A 20,032-nucleotide genomic window follows, 5' to 3' on the forward strand; every position below is an offset into this window, starting at 1 on the left:
AAAAACGAGACGATTAATTTAGATGACTGTGCTTGTTCTAAAGTCCAACATTTCTGTTTTAATAGATTCTCCTCTCTTAGGAAGATCCCTTATGAAACCATCTAGAAAGGACCCATAGACATTCTTGAAAAGTGACTGTTTAGCAATACTGCACATCTGGGGTAACATTTTGGTCAGATTTTTTTGCAGCCCCCTTTGGTCATTGAATGGCTTTAGAAAGTATTTCCAAACATTCTGACCTCAGACCCTGAGCCCATGTATTTTCACCCATCATTCTTGACTCTAACTTCCAATGCAGCATGGTCCTTTTTCTTCATGGCATCCTATGTATTTGAAAATGATCGCCCTGCCCAGCTTCCCAGGGCTTCTGGTTAAATACTCTGAGCTCATTTAATTGTTTCTCATATGGCAGCACTTTAGGTCTCTTTCCATACTAGTTACTTTCCTCTTACGTCAAAATTTCTATATCCTACTTAAAATATTAGAACAGAGCTACTTAGAAAGCTGTACAGTCTTCTCAAGGTAGAGTCAGACCAGAACATCTGATAAGCATATGAGGTGTTTCCTGTGAGACCCTATGTAATTTGACCTCTCTTTACTTCTCCAAACACTTTTTCTCCCACTCTCTCCCTTGTACCTTCATTCCAGCCATACTGGTTTCCTGGCCACATCTCAAGGATGCCAAGCAGATTTCTACTTCATCCTTTGTCTTTGTTCCCCTTGTCTTGAGCTGCCAGAAGAACCATCAGAAGGCACATGCTGACCTTCCTCTTGTTGTCAGGTCACTACTGCAATCACTTCAGAGGGGCCTGCTCTGTCATTCTCATTTAAAATATGCATCCCCGTGACTATCCCCTTTTCATGCTTTATTAGCACTGAAAACTCCCAGACATTATATTCTAGATCTGTTTGGTTTATTATCTGTGTTCATTATAAGAGTAGCATCTCTACTATGGCAAGTATATTCACCGATGTCTTTCCAGCATCCAGAAAAGTGCCTAGCATAGCATAAGATCTTAATTAACATTGGTGAATATATCAACTGTTTTACTATCTACATGCTGAATGTCAAGTAGAGAATACAGAATAAGATTTTTACTGCATATTTAACAGTGCATGTAGTCACACACTAAAGAATCACCTGACTCACAGCAGGCTTAAACGGTACTGGGCTGTCAGATGTTAAGGAGTAATGTGTGTCAATGTAGACACACATGCATATGTATTATTACACACTCATATACATGCATATGTATGTGTTTGTGTGTGGGTGTGTATATAACCAAATAGGTGAACATGTGATTTGGAGACCTGTATCCAAATCCTCTTAATTATAGAACCTGGAAAATAAAAAAAGTTCATGAAGTGAAAGAAAGCGAGCCTGCCAGACTGCTTACTACACATGAATTTCCAAGGATACAGTTGTTCTTGAACAATCACAGTCAGTATATCAAAATAAGCGCTTTATTGAGTAGGGTAAAAGGAGTTGCTAGCAAGACTGTAAATTCTCTCTCAGAACAAATGATAACTGAGCCCAAGAGCCCTTTTGTCCTGGGGGGAGGGGGCATAAATTCCCTGAAAGTATCTGTCACAGGGAATTGCTCTGCATTCATCATGTCCGCCTCCTGCATCATTCATGAATGTCATAAGAGTCTAAAGAATTGGCACTTCATAGTGAAGATGATTAAATAGCCATTATACTTGTCTCTCCTGCTGCACAGTGCTTTTAAAGAGATCCCATTCAGATTGTAGCATACCCTTTCCACCTCCTTCTTATTTCTTGCCTCCCAAGGTCTCTGGCATTGGATTGAAGGAGCATTGTCGCAGCCTTACACCTGTTGAGACTGAACAAGTCTGTGGACTAGCACTTCAGTTTGCTTTTTCCTTATAATGGAGACCTTAGGATTTGAAAACAATGCAGGAAAGCTCAAAGTAGATCCTTTTCCAGAGAGTAGAGACGTTCTTGCTTGAGCTTAGATTCTTCAGGATTGAGTTCTAACTCTTTCAGATATCTTTGCATCTCTTGTTCACTCTCACTTTTCTTGTGGACTAAGAATAACGAATCAGAAAAGGACTCCTTTATATAAGATTTGTTATTTTATGCATTCAGAAAGAGGATTCAGATCATTGTGTACTCAATAAAGCATATGCATGCACAGTAAATACTGATGAAACAGAATATGAAATGTATGATCTTACTTCTGTCTTCTCCCCTGCACCCATTTACTGTTACATATTTGTCACATATGCACATATACACATTTTCTCCCTTGCTCGCTCTCTCTCTCTCACACACACACACACATACACACATTAAACCTGCTCCATAGTGATCCTTACTATCCAAGCAGTATCCTTACCTGATGTAGTGTAAATTAGAATTGATCAATAAGCAAGTTTTTCTTAAGCACCAACTTTAGCAGCATCAGAAAGAATATATGAAAGTCAGTCAGGAGAGAGGAATTCTAATTTGGCTCTGCCACTCACTGAGCATGACCCTGGACTAATTCTGTAACCCCTTTGGGCCTCAGCATTTATATCTGTAAATGAGCATGTCATCTGGTACCTCTCAAATTTTCCTTCCAACTATTATAGCCTGTGATTTTATGTGTCCAGCACGAGACTCATCCATCATGAGGACACAGAGAAGCACATGACATCCGTGTCACCTGAACAGAACTCACAACCTGATTGCGTCCATGCCATCTCTAAACCCTGCAGGGCAACAAGCCCCAGCATCACATGGGTGCTGGGTCTGTATTGTCATTTTAAACTGTGAAATAGGGATCATTTCACAACTAATAACATAATCTGTAACTGTGATTTCCACATAGTAAACACAAGATGTCTTTGTCTCCCTGTTGTTTTTAGGCTTCTCCCCACTTTAGGAAGACTATTCCCTTTAAAGTAAAACTTTGGGAGTTCCCTGGAGTGGCTCAGAGGGTTAAGGATCCGGCACTGTCACTGCTTGTAGCTTGGGTCACTCCTATAGTGTGGATTTAAATCCTGACCTGGAAACTGTTGCACATGCCATGGGCACAGCCAAAAAAAATAAATAAATAAAATAAAGTAAAATTATGGACACATATTAAGGGACCAAGTTGAATAGGTAAATTAGAGAAATTGGGTCATCACTGGTTGTGACCAGTAAAAGGACTCCCTTCAGAGAAAATGTGTTCCTGTCTTGCTTGCCTCTAGGTCAGCAATTCCTTCAATGAAGGTAGACCCTTTGAGCTTTAATTTGCTCACTGGAAGACACCTCTTCAGTCCTTTCTGGGCTTTCTCTGGAAGTAGGAGGGCCGATTAAAATGCCAGCCTTGGCACTTTACATTCTGCTGCTCCAGCCGTGTGAGTCTGATTCATTCTTGCTGCTAGTTTAAGAGAGATTAAAAGAAGCAAAGCTGTTCTTAGAGTTTCTTGATCTGCACTGTGGCAGCTAGAGTCAGAGGAAACGGGGACAATGGGAAAGAGAATAAATCCTTGAGTGTGATGTGTGAGTGGTCTCTAGGAAGCAGACCTGGTGTTCACACGGAGGCTTCAAATACTAAGTCACTGCTTCGGAGAATCCTCCAGTGCCCGATAAAACCTACCACCTATGTGACACAATGTGAGGCAAAAGCTGAGGCTGAGAGATAAGGACAGACAGGATATATGGCCGAATAAAGAACTTTCCATTTCTTTTACTTAGTAGATGGACAAATATCACATCATTAAAAAATATATATACCCACATAAAAAGAAAGCTTCCAATCTGAGTGCACATGGGCTATACCTGAATCTTTTTACATGATTGACTTAATCAGAAGGCTTAATCTAACAGAGAGAAGCACCGTATTAATTTAAATATGGCAGGTGCTATCTAAGTTTATTGCAAGAGCTAAAGACCAATTATCTTGTATTTTTCCATAAAATTGCATTTTCTAAAAAGCGACTGGTATGTCTGAATATATCCATCATAACAAATCTTCAGGCTTTGATGAAAGTGACTGCTGTTTATTTGCAGAATGTCATATCTGTACTGTTGAATCAATGCTAAAGTTATCATATTAGAACTAAGAAGGGGGCCTAGGAAATTGGTTTTTATAGACCTGCAGTTGGCTTTGTGAATAAAAGCATGAGGCCAGAACCGGGTGTAGAAAATGATGCTTCACTCCAGGGCCTGATAACTCCAGGGCAAGTTTTTAAAGTAGGAATAATGCAGCCACCTCCCACAAGGCCCAAGATGAAGAATACATAAGAAAACTGTTTTTATCATCAGGGCCTGGGAAACAGGCAAACTTTCAAGGGATAGGGTGGTGCTGAGGGGAGGCAGAGAGACTGAAATATAGAATGCATTCAAAATATATTTAATTAGGCAGGAGAGATGAGAATGATCAGATAGTTGCAAGGGGCAGTTGTCTTGCTAAAAGTATTAAAGGGAGAAGTAGAAACTCTCAGTTGAGGCTGTGAAGAGGATAAAATATTTACAAAATTAGGAGTTTGTGTCAGAGGAAATCAGTTTTAAAAAGTAAACTGCAACTAATTACCAAAATATTAGCTAAGAATGCAACGATGTGTTTGTCCATTGATAAAAGGTAAGGGATAAAGTTCTGGTGAATGAATAATGAAGAATGGTTTTGACAACCAAGAGTCAACTTTGATCCATTTTGGTCTTTTATGTGATTCTTGACCAGAGACCTTATTTTAAGAAGACCAAAATGATCTGGCCTAATATTCCTAGAGATTTAATTTATTCAAAAGAATAGAAATGCTATGGATATTAAGCAGAGTCAATTACAATGTCAGATTGTTCCCTCTCATCCTAAGTTATACCCATAGATAAAACAAAGAATTTAAGAGCTTAACAGGAAAGAAGGGCAAAGTTAAACCCATCACTTTCTGGAGTAGCATGCAACAAGATATATATTGAGATGTGATTGGCATACAACATTATATTAGTTTAAGGTATACAAATTAATGATCTCACTAATATGTGAAATATGAAAACAAACAAACTCACACAGACAGAAAAGATTGGTGGTTGCCAGAGGGAAGGCAAGGAGAGGGGAGGAGAGAGTGAAAGTTGTTAAAAGGTTCACACTTCCAATGATAAGATAAATATGTACTAGGGAGCTAATGTGTAGCATAATCGCCATAGTGGACAATTCTGCATTGTTAATGCAGTATTTGAAAGTTGCTAAGAGAGTAGATCTTAAAAGTTCTCATCAGAAGAAAAAAAATTGTAACTGTGTGAGATGGTGGATAACTTGTGGCAATTGTTCCAGTCTCTCCCTTTCTCTCCATTACACACACACACACACACACACATTATGTAGTACAATTCTTTATTAAAGCCAGTGATCCTCTCCTATGGGTTCCTCTCTCATTTTGAACATATCTCTACTACTGCACTTATCATATTATATATACAGTGTTCTTGGTACATGTAAGGTTTAGGACATATGAGGTACTCAGCAATTTTTTGACATTGACATACTATTGTGTTTAAATTTACTGATGAGTGCTCTATTTTTCTTCTAGGAATAGGTTATTTTGACTATAATCACTTTTTTCTTTTCTTTTTTTTTTTCTTTTTAGGGCCACACCCACAGCACATGGAAGTGCCCAGGCTAGGGGTCAATCGGAGCTGTAGCTGCCAACCTACATCACAGCCACAGCAATGTGGGATCCGAGCCACATCTGTGACCCACACCACAACTCACGGTAATGTTGGATCTTTAACCCACTGAGCGGGCCCAGGGATCGAACCCACATCCTCATGGATTCTAGTCAGATTCATTACCGCTGAGCCACGACAGGAACTCCTATTTTAACTATAATCACTTTTTAGTAAATTTTAAAGTCTACTAAAGTAAGTCTCCTTTATTTACCCTTTTAACATTTTCTTTGTAAATCTGACACACTTAGTTTTCTTTAGGAACCTCAAAATAAATTGAAATTCTGTTTAGAGGTATCTTAAAGATTAACATGTTTATTGACATATTCATATTTTTCCTATCCAGTAACATCATATGTATCTCCATATATATGGACATGTTTTACAGACTCCAAAAATTATAGTTTCCTTTATATAGTTTGTCTGTGTGTAGCTTTCTTGTTGCATTATTTCAAGCTGTTTTATAGATTTGTGTGTTTGTGGTTGGGTTTTTTTCCCCTGTCATTTCAGTCTGGCAATTGATACTATTAAAGTGAAGTGAGCTATCTTTTTTTTTTTCATTGTGGTAGTGTATACATAATGAAAAGTACTATTTTAACCATTTTAAATTATATCATTCTGTGGCATTAAGTGCATTCATATTGCAACCATCACCTCCATCTCCAAAATATTTTCCTCACCCCAAACTGAAACTGTGCCCACCAAGCAATAATTTCCCATTCCCTCTCTTCCCCAGCCCTTAATAACCACTGTTTCACTTTCTGTCTTATGAACTTGAATATTCTAGGTATCTCATGTACGTAAAATTATGCAACGTCTGTTCTTTTGTATTTGGCTTATTTCACTTAACATAATATCTTCAAGTAAATATCAGAATTCCATTCCTTTTCAAAGCTGAATAATATTCCATTGTGTGTATACCATTATTTTATTTATCTATTCACCTGTCAGTAGACAGCTGGGTTGTTACCACTTCTTGGCTATTATGAATAATACTACTATGAACATTGGTATACAATGTCTGATTGAGTCTTTACTTTCAGTTCTTTTGGTTATGTACTTAGAAATGAAATTCCTGGGTCACATGGTAGTTCTACATTTAACTTTGAAAAAGCGTCATACTGTTTTCCATAGTGGTTATGCCACTTTACGTTCCCACTAGCAGTGCAAAAGAGTTCCAATTCTCCACATCTTAGTTCTAATTTCTCCATATCTCCAAAAGTCAACACTTGTTTTCTGTTATTTTGGTAATAGCCATCCTGATGAGTATGTAGTGATATCTCATTGTGATTTCAATTTGCATTTCCCTAATGATTAGCGATGTTGAGGATCTTTTCATGTGCTTCTTGGCATCTGTATACCTTCTTTGGAGAAATATCTAGTCAAGCTCTTTGCCCATATTTTAATTAGGTTATTTGTTGTTGTTGAGTTGTAGGAACACTTTATATATTCTGGATATTAATTCCATATCAGATATATGATTTGCAAATATTTGTTTCTGTTTTGTCAGTTACTTTTTCAATCTGTGGATAGTACCCTTTAATGTTCAAGATTTTTAATTTTGAAGTCCAACTTATCTACTTTAATTTTTTTGTTTGCTTCGTTTTGTTTTTTTCTCTTTAAGGCTGCACATACAGCATATGGAAATTCCCTGGAGCTGCAGCCACCAGCCACAGCAACTGTGGGATCCAAGCCAAGTCTGTGACCTACACCACAGCTCAAAGCAATGCTGGATCCTTTACCCACTGAGCAAGGCCAGGGATCAAACTTGCATCCTTATGGATACTAGTCAGGTTTATTTCCACTGAGCCACAACAGGAATGCCTCTATTTCTTTCTTTTGTGCCTGTTCTTTTGGTGTCATATCCAAAAACTTGTTTCTAAATTCCAGGTCCTGAGCTTTTTCCTTAATGTTTTCTTCCAAGAATTTTATAGTTTTAGCTCTTACTCTTAGGTCTTTGATGCATTTTGAATTAATTTTTTAATACAGTGTAAGGTAAGCACCTATCTTCATTCTTTTGCATACGGTATTTCGTTTTCCCAGCATCATTTATCGAAAAGATGGTCATTTCTTCATTGAATGGTCTTGGCACCCTTGCTGAAAATCATTTGACCATCTATCCAAGGGTGATAAGCTATTGATTTTTGTGTATTTATATTTATTGGACCAACTTTTCAATTGATCTTATTAATTTTAAGATTTTAGAAGGGTTGTTTAGGATTTTATGTATTCAATCATGTCTTTTAAATGTTATTGTATTAGTTCCCATATTTTACAACTTATTTCATTTTATCGTTTTGTTGGTTTAGTAAGCACTTAGAAAATATTGTTGAATAATATGGCGATAATGAACATCAGGATCTTCCTGATTTTAATGGCAAAGGCTATATAATTTTATTATTTAATACGATGCTGCAGTTTGTTTTTGATAGTCTCTATCTCATTTAGTACACTTTTTTCAATTATTATTTTACTTGGAGTATTGAAGTAATGGCTGCTGAATTTTTTCAAGTTTTTTTTTGGGGGGGACAAAATTCTAATTCTAAGTAAACTAGGTTATGCAATGAATTTTGCTAATAGATACCTTTTTGTTGAAATACATTATTTCTCCTATTCCTGGAATGGTGTATTATTTTTTTAATATACCATTAAAGTCTATTCAGAAAGAAACATGAATCAATATTCACAAGCGCAATTAGTCTAAAATGTTTTGTTCCGTCTTTATGCTGTAGATTTTTCAGATGTTGGTATTAAGATTTTGCTAGATTTATAAATTTATTGGGGGAGATATCTAACCTTGCCTGTAGTCTGGTAATAATTTGAATAATTTGTGAATTATCTTTTCTTTGAAATTTGGATAAAACCTACCCATAAATTCATCAAGGCCTGTATCTTTTAAACAGTAGAATTTGAATTACCTTTCCAATGGTTTCTGTGGTCATTTAGTCTATTGAGTGTTTCTACTTTTTCTTAGAAACCTTTTGCAAATTATTTTTCCTAGAAATGATTAATTTCCTCAGTTTTCAAATATATTTCTCTAAAATTGTGTGAAATATTCTTTTATATTTTTAGTATTTCCTATAGCTATAGTTACACTTCCTTTATAATTTCTATTATTCAATTTTTTCTCTTTTGGTTTTTCTTATTTCCAGCTATTTAGGGGTGAACCATTTTAAACTGCAAATTTTGTGGAGTTACCTGGTGACATAGAGATTAAGGACTTAGCATTGTCACTGCTGTGGCTCAGCTTTGATCCCTGGCCCAGGAACTTTAGCATGCCGCAGGCATGGCCAAATCAATCAATCAATAAACAGCACGCCTAGGAGTTTTTAACTATTATTTTAAAAATATGTTAGGTAAATTTCAGCTTTTATTACTCATTACATATGAGATATTAATTCTATTTTATTTTCTAATAGTGCCTTAAGTTGAAAGTTCAGTTCACTCATGTTTATTTCCTTTATTATCATCTCAGGCATTTTCTTCTGAGTAAAGCTTTATCTGCAGTTTATAGGACTAGTAAATATAGTCCTATTATCGTCCTATAGTTTATATATATAACCTGATTATGAAAATCATTAAGGATTTCTTTGTCTGCAAGAAGATGACTAGTTTTCCAAGTGCTCCCATTTGAAATGAATATGAATTATTGAATGGATGCCTTTGCTTAGATTAAAGTTAGATTTAGATTCCTTGGTAACTCATCAGTTCCTCATCTTGGCCATTCTTTGCTAATTCACTTAACAAGCTTTGTGTCCCTGCATGTTCCAGGCACTGTGATAATTATTAAGAGTTTGTTACTATCCAGGTCTCGTTTAGTTGTGAGGGGCAAAATATGAACTAGCTTAGACTAAAAAAGTTACTGAAAAAAAAAAAAAAAGCTACTGAGAATTTCATATAAGACCAAGGCACAGCTTCACAACATGGAACCATTAAAACCCAAGTACTCAAAAAATAAGATTTTCTCTCTGTGTCCAACACTTGACTCAACAGTTTGACTTCACCCTTTGGGCCTTTCCCATGGTGGGACATATGGCCATGGCAGCTGTGTGCCTCTCGTGGCATAACTTTATCACTGAAGGAGGACTTAACAGAGTGTTTTTCTGGCTCTGGGTTACAAAAAAATTTAGTGATAGGCTCTGATTGGTCCAACTGGGGTTAATTACGTACTATGCCTTACTTAGCTAACCAGCTGTCAAATCACAGGATTAGTTTGGGAGGAAACAGCAATTTCCATTTGAAGTGGCTTAATGTGTCAAGATAAAGGGAGAAGATATGCTGGGCATCTAAAGGAATGGAATTCTCCTACAGATACAGTAACTTTGGGGAGTCCCTTCACTTTTAGGTGATCACTTTAAAATGGAACTATTGAACTATTGCGAGAGTTCTGTGTATTATACCTGATAGTTATTTTGATCCTTCCTCCAATTTTCTGAGGTGTGTGTGGGTAGGAGAGGTACTACCACCTTCTCAATCATTGGGCAGCTGGGGCACAGTGAAGATAAATGATTGTGATAGATAGAGAGAAGAGACCTTAATAGTTGAAGTTTCTTCCTTTTGCCTAACTCGGGCATGGGTTCTATGATTAAGAGCTATGTGTCTCATAGAAGCAAGAGTCATTATTCTTAAAAACATTAGCCAACTTTTTCAGGTTTTATGAAGTAGAACCACCAATACCACAGAGTCATCTGTTTATATTCCCTGGCCCCTTGAAAGTGTGAAGTCCATATAAATCAGGAATTTAAAGCAAAGCACTGGAAATAAGCAACTACTCTTCGTCTGTTTTTTCTTTTTTTCACAGAATACTCTTAGTACTTGGAAATCCCTTGATTACTCTTATTATAGAAGGCATTTCAAAGCTATGGAATAAAAGGAGGAAAAGGAGGCAGATAAAGGCACTTCGAACCTCCCTTTTATTCTAACTATGTCCCAAGAGATGTCATCAGATGGAATAAGTTTCCAAAAAAACTGCTACAGAAGAAGCTGATGAATAATTATAAAATGATCATTTTTATTTTTCTTTTCATTCATTTATATTTTGCCTAAGGACAAAATGTACATACAGCCTTTGCACTTAGTTACTACTCTGTAAAACAGAGTGATAACATTGCGATTCTTAAATATGTTACTTTGCTTTTCTAGTGTGTATTCTTGTCAAATCTGAGATATATTTATATGCATATAATATGTATGTATATATGAAATACATATACTAAAAACAGTTTTCGATGTAATTTAGGAACTGAAGGGTAACATAAAACAATTTGACTAAAAGTGGGTGTGATTTTCTTATCTCTGCCTGCCAAAAATTCACCCAAGAAAAATCATTCACATGTCTTTGCAGTTAGATTTCTTTTATAAATTGGAAGCTACTCCGTCGTAGGAGATGTTGTGAATCCTAATTGATGAGTATTTATAAAATATTTCTACATTGAGATGAAATGACAAAAATCTGAGATGGATTAATGGGCAGATGCCTGAATGACAGTGTGAAGATATGAAAGTATAGGTAAGCCAAGTTTTATTGATTAATTCAGCAGCATTTCTTTCCTGAGCATTCATAGTGTTGATAGAGAAATAAATTAAACAACCCTGTCCTTCAAGAGCTCATGGTTCAGAAGAGTTGTGGATTTTTATTTTGTTTGACAATAAAACAGTATTTGCTTTCTTAAAACCAGAATGCTGGGCAATTCTAGGGTTTATTTTGTTTTGCTATATAAGAAATTAGCTTGGTGGAGTTCCCATCTTGACTCAGTGGTAATGAATCCGACTAGTATCCGTGAGGATGTAGGTTCAATCCCTAGCCTCGCTCAGAGGAGGGGGGGGATCTGGCATTGCAGTGAGCCTTGATGTAGGTCACAGATGCAGCTCAGATCCCGTAGTTGCTGCGGTTGTGGTGTAGGCTGGTGGCTGCAGCTCCGAATCCACAGCCCCTAAAAAGACCAAAAAAAAAAAAAAGAAAAAGAAAAGAAGAAGAAGAAACTAGCTTGATTATGTTAAGTTGTCTGAGGTTTAATCTCTAAAATAAACCTTATTATAGAGTCCACCCTTCGTAATTTAGAGTTTTGTGAGTGTTGTGTAATTAGTCAGGAGTCAGCTATTGTCTGACCTTGCCTTATATACTTGATAGAGGACAGCTTCCTATTAAATAAGCCAGTGTCATTTAAGAAAGTTGAAATGATCAGAATGATCAGCCATCAACTGCCATTTCCACTGTGTGGGAATTGAGTTTCAATCTTGTTTGCTGTTGTTTCTTTGATTTTATTTGTTTGCCCCATATTAGCAAGCCACTGTCTTCTCTCCATCACTGTCCTCACCCCATGCAGCTACCTAGGTAAAGTAAAAGGAAACATGTTAGGGATACAGCTTGGCAAAATAATAAAAAAAAATGTGGATTGTTAAATTGGATAGATCTGGATTAAATCCCTGATTCCTTTAGATCTTGGGTCTAGTTTTTTTGTTTGTTTTGTTTTGCTTTAACCTTATTCTATACTTTTCCTCATCTTTAAAACTGAAATAGTGACTGTTATGGTCTGAATTGTGTCCCCTCAAAATTTGTATGTTGAAGTTATAACCCCTAGTACAGCATAGAATGTAACTGTAATTGGAAATAGTCTCTAAAGAGGTAATTGAGTTTAAATGAGGTCATTAGGGTGGGCTCTAATCCAATAGGAATGGTGTCCTTATGAGAAGAGGAAGTTAGGATGCAGATGGATACAGAGGGTAGGCTTGTGATGACACAGGGAGAAGGCCATTTTCAGGCCAAGGAGAGAGGCCTTGAAGAAACCAACCCTGCTGACACTTTGATCTCAAAATTCTAGCCTCCAGAAAAGTAAGAGAGTAAATTTCTGTTTTTTAAGTCACCTAGTCTGTGGTACCTTGTTATGGCAGCCCTAACTAACTAATACAGCAACAACGTCTGAAGTGAAAGGCATAGGAATTTGAAATATTATTGTATACTATACTATATAATAAGTGATTCATATGTGTGGCTATTATGATTATTAACACTAGTATTTAGTATTATAGTTAGCATTGTAAAGCACTACCAAAGCTTTGTGAAAGAAATATTTGCCCCAAAGGAAAAAAAAAATGAGCTTATGAAAATACTTTTAAACAAAAGGAAATTCAAGTATGTCTCTGGAAGCTTTATTTCTAGGTCAATTTCAATGTATAAAGCATTGTATAATCTGTCTCTAATAGAGGGGTACACTCTGAAATGTTGCTTCTGCATTTAATGGCTTAATGCCCTTTGGTCTTAATCCTTCTTTCTTTAAGAAAGCGGAAGAGGTGCCGAGGCAAGGGGGTAATGCGAGGGACAGGAGGTGCTATGCACTCTTCCTGGGGTTTGGGTGGAGGTGGCCTCAAAGCTCTCTCTACCTGGACTCAGAAAATGCAGAGTGTTCCAAAAAAGGCACGTGTGGGAGCCAGTAGCATGCTGAGCACACAGACATGGAGTCCAATGCTGGGGCACTGAAGACTTGTCTGAGATTGAGCCAGGCATTTCTTCGGGCATCGATCCCTCCGGAAGCCTTCACCTTCGGTGAGCAGGCTCTCTTGCATCCAGAGTTGCCTCTGTCCTTAAATGGTTCACTGCTTTTCCAAACTTCCCAGCCCCCACTGCACCTTGGACCTGGGCATGTTGTCCCTCCAGGTCTCCAGTGCATGTGCCAGCAGGCATACTTTGAATATTCGTCAGGTCGACAAATAACTGTGAACTCGATTTTGGAGGGAGGTGGGCAGAAGGAAAGACTCAAGGTAGGGTTGAGAGTGTCTGCACAGAGCAACAGGAAACTGGTTAAAACTTGGCGAAGTGTGCAAAAGGTAGAACCTGAGCTTCTATAAGGAAAGGTGTCAGGGAGGTGGGAGCCAATGGAGACAGCACCAGGGGAACTGGGAGCCTGACTGAGTACGTTCCTGCACTCTGAGGCACAGAGAGGGTTGGGACTGCCCCGGGCCACACAGCATCACAGGGGTCTCTATCTGGGGTAGAGAGAAAAATAAACTCAATAGTCAACAGTTATCAAGACATGGGCAACTTAGTTTTATCTGGATTATCACCTCTCCTTTGCACCATTACTTGAAGCAAATCCCAGACATCATCTCACTTGTAAATTTTTTATCATGATTATCTCTCATAATTTCTTAATGTAATCAAACATCTAGTTAAATATTCTTATTTCATAGTATCTTAGGGTGTTCATAATTTTTTAAAATATTATTTAAATAAGGTTCAAACTTTAAAAATGGGTAGATATTTTTTTTTATCTTTTTGTCTTTTTAAGGCCACACACATGGCATATGGAGGTTCCCAGGCTAGGGGTCCAATCAGAGCTACCGACGCCAGCCTACGCCAGAGCCACAGCAATGCAGGATCCGAGCCATGTCTGTGACCTACACCACAGCTCACGGCAACACTGGATCCTTAACCCACTGAGCGAGGCCAGAGATCAAACCCTCAACCTCATGGTTTCTAGTTGGATTCGATTCCTCTGCGCCACAACGGGAACTCCTATATTTCTTTTTTTAATAGCAGATTTGAGATATAATTCATGTAGCATACTTTTCACCCATTTAAAGTGGTTTTTAGTATATTCACAGAGTTCACCACATCAATTCCCCTTTCCCCCAACTGCAGCATATTGGTGGCTTTCTGTCTCTATGGTTATGCCAATTCTGGACATTTCATACAAATGCCATCATCCAGGATGCTGTCCTTTGGGACTGACTTCTTTCACTTAGCATATTTTCAAGATGCACCCATGTTGTAGCCTGTTTGGTACTACTTTTTATGCTGAATAGTATTTTGTTATATAGATATGCATTTTATCAATCCACTTACCCGTTGATGGACATTTGGATTGTTTCCACTTTTTGTCTATTCTAAATTATCCTGCCATAAACATTTGTGAACCAAAAAAAAAAAAAGGGAAGAAATGGTCCCACATAGAGAGAGCCCTTACCTTGCCTGAGCATCCTTTAAGAAATCGGGCTTGGATCTCCCTGATGATGTATTCGACTCAGGTAATGTTGTCAGTTTCTCAGTTAGCTGAGCAGTAAATCTGATCATTTCTTTACCAAAGATAAAGGATGTTCTTTAAAGTAGGTGAAATTTCTCTCTTAATGTTCGGTCCCTTCAGTTTTGCTTTATTGAAGGCTAGCTTATCATCGGTTTTGGTGTTTACTTTAAAATTTCCAGAGTAGACAAAATAGATCATCATAAACCATCCGTTAAATAAATACATTGCTTGGCTGTTTCTAAAATCTGTATCACTTATTTTATATTCCCCTGTGGCTCCCGCTGTAATGCAGAGATTTTGCTGTTTGGTGTTTTCATCTGTTGTTCACCCTCCGCTTCTCCCTCTTGAATTCTTGGTCTCCAGGAATTCCTTTAGGGAAGTTACGTCCCTGCCATGGGTAAGCGGGACACCGTGAGGAGGAGAGAAGAAGGCAGAAACTAGAAAAGGAAGTTCTGGTTCTACTCTCCCTTCCACCACTTAACACCAAATCAAGTCATTTAATCTCTTTGAGCCCCCAGTTTCTTTTCTATTAAAACAGTAACAAAATTATTTGCTATTAATACTTCAGTGGGCATGGGGGAAAGAGACAGCAAATGCGATACTCCCAAGGAAAGCAATTTGAACACCATCCAAAGCAATGAAAATAATAAGGCCCTGCTGGTAGAAACACTCCCAAAAGAGCCAGGGGTGTGCATGAGGGGGAACCACAGAGCAAACTAAATATGTAAAAGAAATTTAGAAACTGTTTTTCAGGTCATCAGTTATTACAAGATCCTTGATCTTTATCTTCATTTGCTAGAAGAGGAATTTGTCATTTTCAAAGTCTTTCCATTTTGGTTTTACTATCTGTGTGGTAATTTACATGAATCAAAGATAATTTTAAATTAATAACAATAGCTGCATCTACTGGAATAATATATTTTATGTCATGGGTAATCTGTTTTCTAAAAGGATTTACCAATTTACAATAAAGAATACAAATGTGAATTAAGGTTGATGAAAAAGTAATAAAATAGAAATAAGGAACAAGAACCCGATATAATAGAGGAAGGCAGACATACCTTGGTGCCATGATATTTTATACTAAATTATCAAGCAGTGGTCATAGAGCACCAGAGAAGGGTCTGATGTCTTGTTTCTTATACTGATTTACCACCAGATGGTTTTCATGCCAAAACTTATTAGTTTATTTCTCCACCTGCTACACTTTTCCAGCAGTAAATTATCTAGTTCTCTTTAACTCTCTAAAGCCTCCCCTGGGAGATGCTTCCAAACTTGTTCCCATTTTTAACATCAACTGAAAATTATTTCAGATAAAAAGCTGATTTTTTTTTAATTTAAATAGACAACTGTTCTATTTCAATGCTTTTCTAAAGTTGTTTTATCAGTAATTATCTGATGGGGAAATAAACTAATTCTAGACAATCTGTTGTATTTTCTAACTAAATTTTTGTGGGTTTTGTACACATGCATATGTACACATACACACAAACGTGCACATGTGTATGCACACACACACATATATGTATGTATGTATATTGTTTTTACATCTAATGTAAATATTAAACAGGACCACGATTCTATTCCTATTGATAATCTCCTAACATCACCGTCAGCTCCATCCCAGTAAAGGGCTAGCAATTGTGGAAACAACAGCCAAACCTGTTTTGGGTGCTTTGGAGACAAAAGTTGTTGGTTAAATAGTATGTCATGCTTGTTGACTTTCTGATGATACAGTGTATCCACCTTATCATGGCTAATGGTGGCAGTATGGAGATTCCATTCCTGAAATGCCACATTGGTTGGAACTCAGCAAAGCAACCTCAGCTGCTTGCAAACTTGCAAATCCTGCAGTGTTAAATGGCCAAGATGCCACTGCAGCATTTTTTTTTTCAGTTGCATTAATCTCTTTCTGCTTGCAAGCAGGAAATTTACATGGTTCTGATTATTAATAAATGTGGCAGGATCTTAGCCCCAGCATACTGAGCACAGTGAGAAACCAGCAATCAGAATTGCTAGGCTCTTTCTCAGGGTGGAAAGCATGTGATGTGGTAATGCATGGCTTAGAAGTAAAAATCTTTAATGGATTAAAGAGGAGTATTATGGTTCCTGGGACGTTCCTCAAAAGTTGGCTTGTAATCCACATTTAAAAATAACAAATTAACTTTTTAATTTGAAAATGTAAAGCAAAATAATTCTATGTTCCCCCTGGAACTCTAGGCATTTTATATTAAAATTAACAGAAAGCATGAATTTATCTTTAAAAGCCATGCAAGATAGCAAAGCTAACTAAAGAAGAAAAAAATAACAGATTATCAGAATAGAGGGTTATAACTATTAATTAACTTCCTTTCTAAAGCCAACATTGGACTATGGGAGAATTCAAGGTCTTTAGTCACAGTTACTGGTAAATTCAGTACCAAGAATATATTTTAATATTTATTTCTACATAGCAGAATAAGCCACATGCCAAGGCCTTTGTACCTTTTATACTCTTTTCCCCTGTAAAGTTAGAATTATCTAACATGGTGACACCCTAAATTCAAAACAAAAGAAGTAATAAAGATAATGTTTAAATCAGATTTTCTATTTATCCTAATATCATCATGATGTAGTTTTGTTCTTTGCTTATTTAAAAACTGAAGTCACAGTGACTTTCTAACCACTATATATAGAAGTTCTATATTTATTTAAAATGCTCTTCATCTTTATATTCTTTATATTGGGAATTACTGAACTGGACAGTGGGCAAAAAATGTAAGTGGAGTCGAAGGTTTGTTAAATTATTTGTGTGGTGAGAAAGCCAGATTAGCTTTTGAAAACATGCCAGATTTGGGGTCTGTGGCTTTATTATCATTCTCTTTTGGTCTTATGAAAAGCTGTGAAAAGAATGAAGTACAGTCAACTTTGCACTGTTGGTGTAGTTTATTGTAGAATGATATTATTAAGCAATGATTAGCATACAGTAAAGCCAGCCTTTTGGAGGCAAGAGGGTTAAGGCGAAGACATAAAGGAAGTGCCTCTTATTTAAGTCAAATATTTAAGTCTCTATTTCCAAATAGTGTTAACAAATAAAATATTTGATAGAACTGTTGAGAAGATCCAGATAATAAATTTGAAAAGGCTTTGCAAACTGTAAAGTACCTGTTGCTGTTCTCAACTTTTTACGTGTTTTTTTATAGCGACAAAATTAGTTCCTGATAGGGTATGAATTTATTTCTGTAGCAGAACACGCTACATACTTAGGGTGGAATAAAGTAAGATTTTATAAATTGCCCCAAAATGTCACAGGCTGATTTGTATTTAAGGTGATCCTATACATTAATCACCGAGTAACCTTCAGTTTTCCAAATAAAGAATAAAGGGACTGGTGATGACATTTGTAATCATCTATGGAAAGGGAATTATCTAAATTCCTCACAGATGGAGAGATATCAAGCGTAAATCATTATATCCACATTTCTAATTTTAAGAAGCTTTGAGGGTGTTTGTGGATAGTAGGGAACAAGCATTGTTTTGCATATGGAATTAAACATAAACTTTCCATTCCATAATCCCTAATTCTCCAAATGACTATGGAGGACTTTTCAGATACCACCCCTTAAGAACTGAGAAATTCATAAAAGGAAAATAACATTATGTTACATGCAATACACAAATGGAGCATATTGGAACAGCTAGAATAGTGATCTTTCAAAGAGGACATATTAGACTCTATATGCCTCAGACTACAGAGTGGCTTGCTTAATGCTGTAAAAAATAAAATAAAAGGATGACATATGACATATGCTCCTAATTCTCACCTCATAGCAGCTTATTATATTATTTCTAAACAAGCTGCATAACTCATTTCTTCTTCATACAACATAATTCAACCCAATATCCTGTGTACACTAAATGTAGACCAGTGCTTGAGGTTTTTAGTAAATGCTAGATATATAGGAATGCTTGTCTAATGTGACATTAACATAGTTTCAAGGATTAGACTATATTCACTTGGAAACACACAAGAAAATCTTGGTGTCAGATGTTCAATGAACTTTGAGATAAGTGACATATGGAACTGCTCACTATGGGTGATACACACGCAATCAAAAAAAACTACAGTGGTGCAGTCTGTTCTCGCTACTGAATCTGCATGTTTTTCCTCAATTCAGATGTAAAAACTTTTTTTTAATAAACTTTTTAAATTTATGAAGTGTAAATATTTTCTTCATTTTTGTCCTTCTTGTTTTTGAAGTATTTTAAAATTAATACATTCTTACTAACCCCTGGGTTTATAAATTACAAAAGCTAAAACACAAGTAAATGTTAAAACATGGATAAACCCACTATGATGGGGTTTGTCATGATCAAAATTCATTAAACTGAGTTATTTTTCTATCTGCCCAATATCTTATTTTTGAAATTTAATCTGGAAAGGAGCTGGAAATGAATTATAGACTACCAGATAAATAACATCACTAGGGGAAAAAAAAATAGAGTTGTTTTTTAAAGACCCCTGGAATTCAGTTTTATCACTTTTTCTTTCTTTTTTTTTTTTTTAATGGCAACATAGAGTGAAAAAGGCAAATGCTTTGAGTCACGTATCTTGGTTTTCTCAGGCTTTCTTTTCTGTGGAGGTGGTAGAAGGTACAGATGTGAAAGGAATAATGGCTTTGGATTTCCACATTACCTTCAGTTCTGCGAGGTAGCCCTGGAAATGCTCCTAGCGCCACTGACCAGAACATTCTGACAGTTAAGAGATGGGGGAACTAGTTTCCTAGGGCATGCCTGTCCTCAGAGATTGAAGAAGATGGCAGCATTTTTTGTCACCATGTAGCAAAGCTCTCAGACACAGCTGTAATTTGCCCTCTGGCCTCAGGCAGCAGGATCTGAAGATACGAGCCGTGTCTCTCGCTGGCACCTGCTTTGTTATTAACTCATTTTGCCTGCATCTTTAACTCAAGGTGGCAGCTGTCTTTCCAGCCTTGGATGACATCCCTCTCAGTCCTCAAATATTGGCACGTGGGGGCTGTTTCCTCTCCCTGGCTCTCTGTGTAGAGTCTCAACTGTGTACCCCCTGTTGGCAATGAGTGACACGGTGTCCTGATGGCTCCCTCTCTCTTTGCTTTTGCAGCTGGCGCCACGTACATCTTTGGGAAAAGCGGAGGCCTCATCCTCTACACCTGGCCGGCCAACGACAGGCCCAGCACACGCTCTGACCGCCTGGCCGTTGGCTTCAGCACCACCGTGAAGGATGGCATCTTGGTGCGCATAGACAGTGCCCCAGGCCTCGGGGACTTCCTCCAGCTTCACATAGTGAGTACACGGCTGTGGCCTGGATTCTCTTGTGTTCCTGGTGTCTGAGTTGCTG

The 20,032-nt window shown here is 37.1% G+C and overlaps 1 protein-coding gene across 43 annotated transcripts in view; it reads left to right on the forward strand.

The window, feature by feature from the left end:
* Positions 1-20,032, forward strand: part of NRXN3 (neurexin 3) — a 1,642,123-nt gene that overhangs the window by 1,236,095 nt on the left and 385,996 nt on the right. For all 43 annotated transcript variants that reach the window (XR_014811220.1, XR_014811221.1, XR_014811222.1 and 40 more), the window contains one exon: positions 19,796-19,977. Coding sequence is in view for 37 of the 43 variants with exons in the window: in XM_084969910.1 (XP_084826036.1) it covers positions 19,796-19,977 (182 nt within the window). In the remaining 6 variants the exon portion in view is untranslated. The remainder of the gene's footprint in view (positions 1-19,795; positions 19,978-20,032) is intronic.

This window comes from Sus scrofa, chromosome 7 (assembly GCF_054392235.1).
Source record: "Sus scrofa isolate SSC_HxYL_T2T_F1_AM1 chromosome 7, Sscrofa_HxYL_maternal_Yorkshire_Landrace_v2.0, whole genome shotgun sequence".
Lineage (NCBI taxonomy): Eukaryota > Metazoa > Chordata > Mammalia > Artiodactyla > Suidae > Sus > Sus scrofa.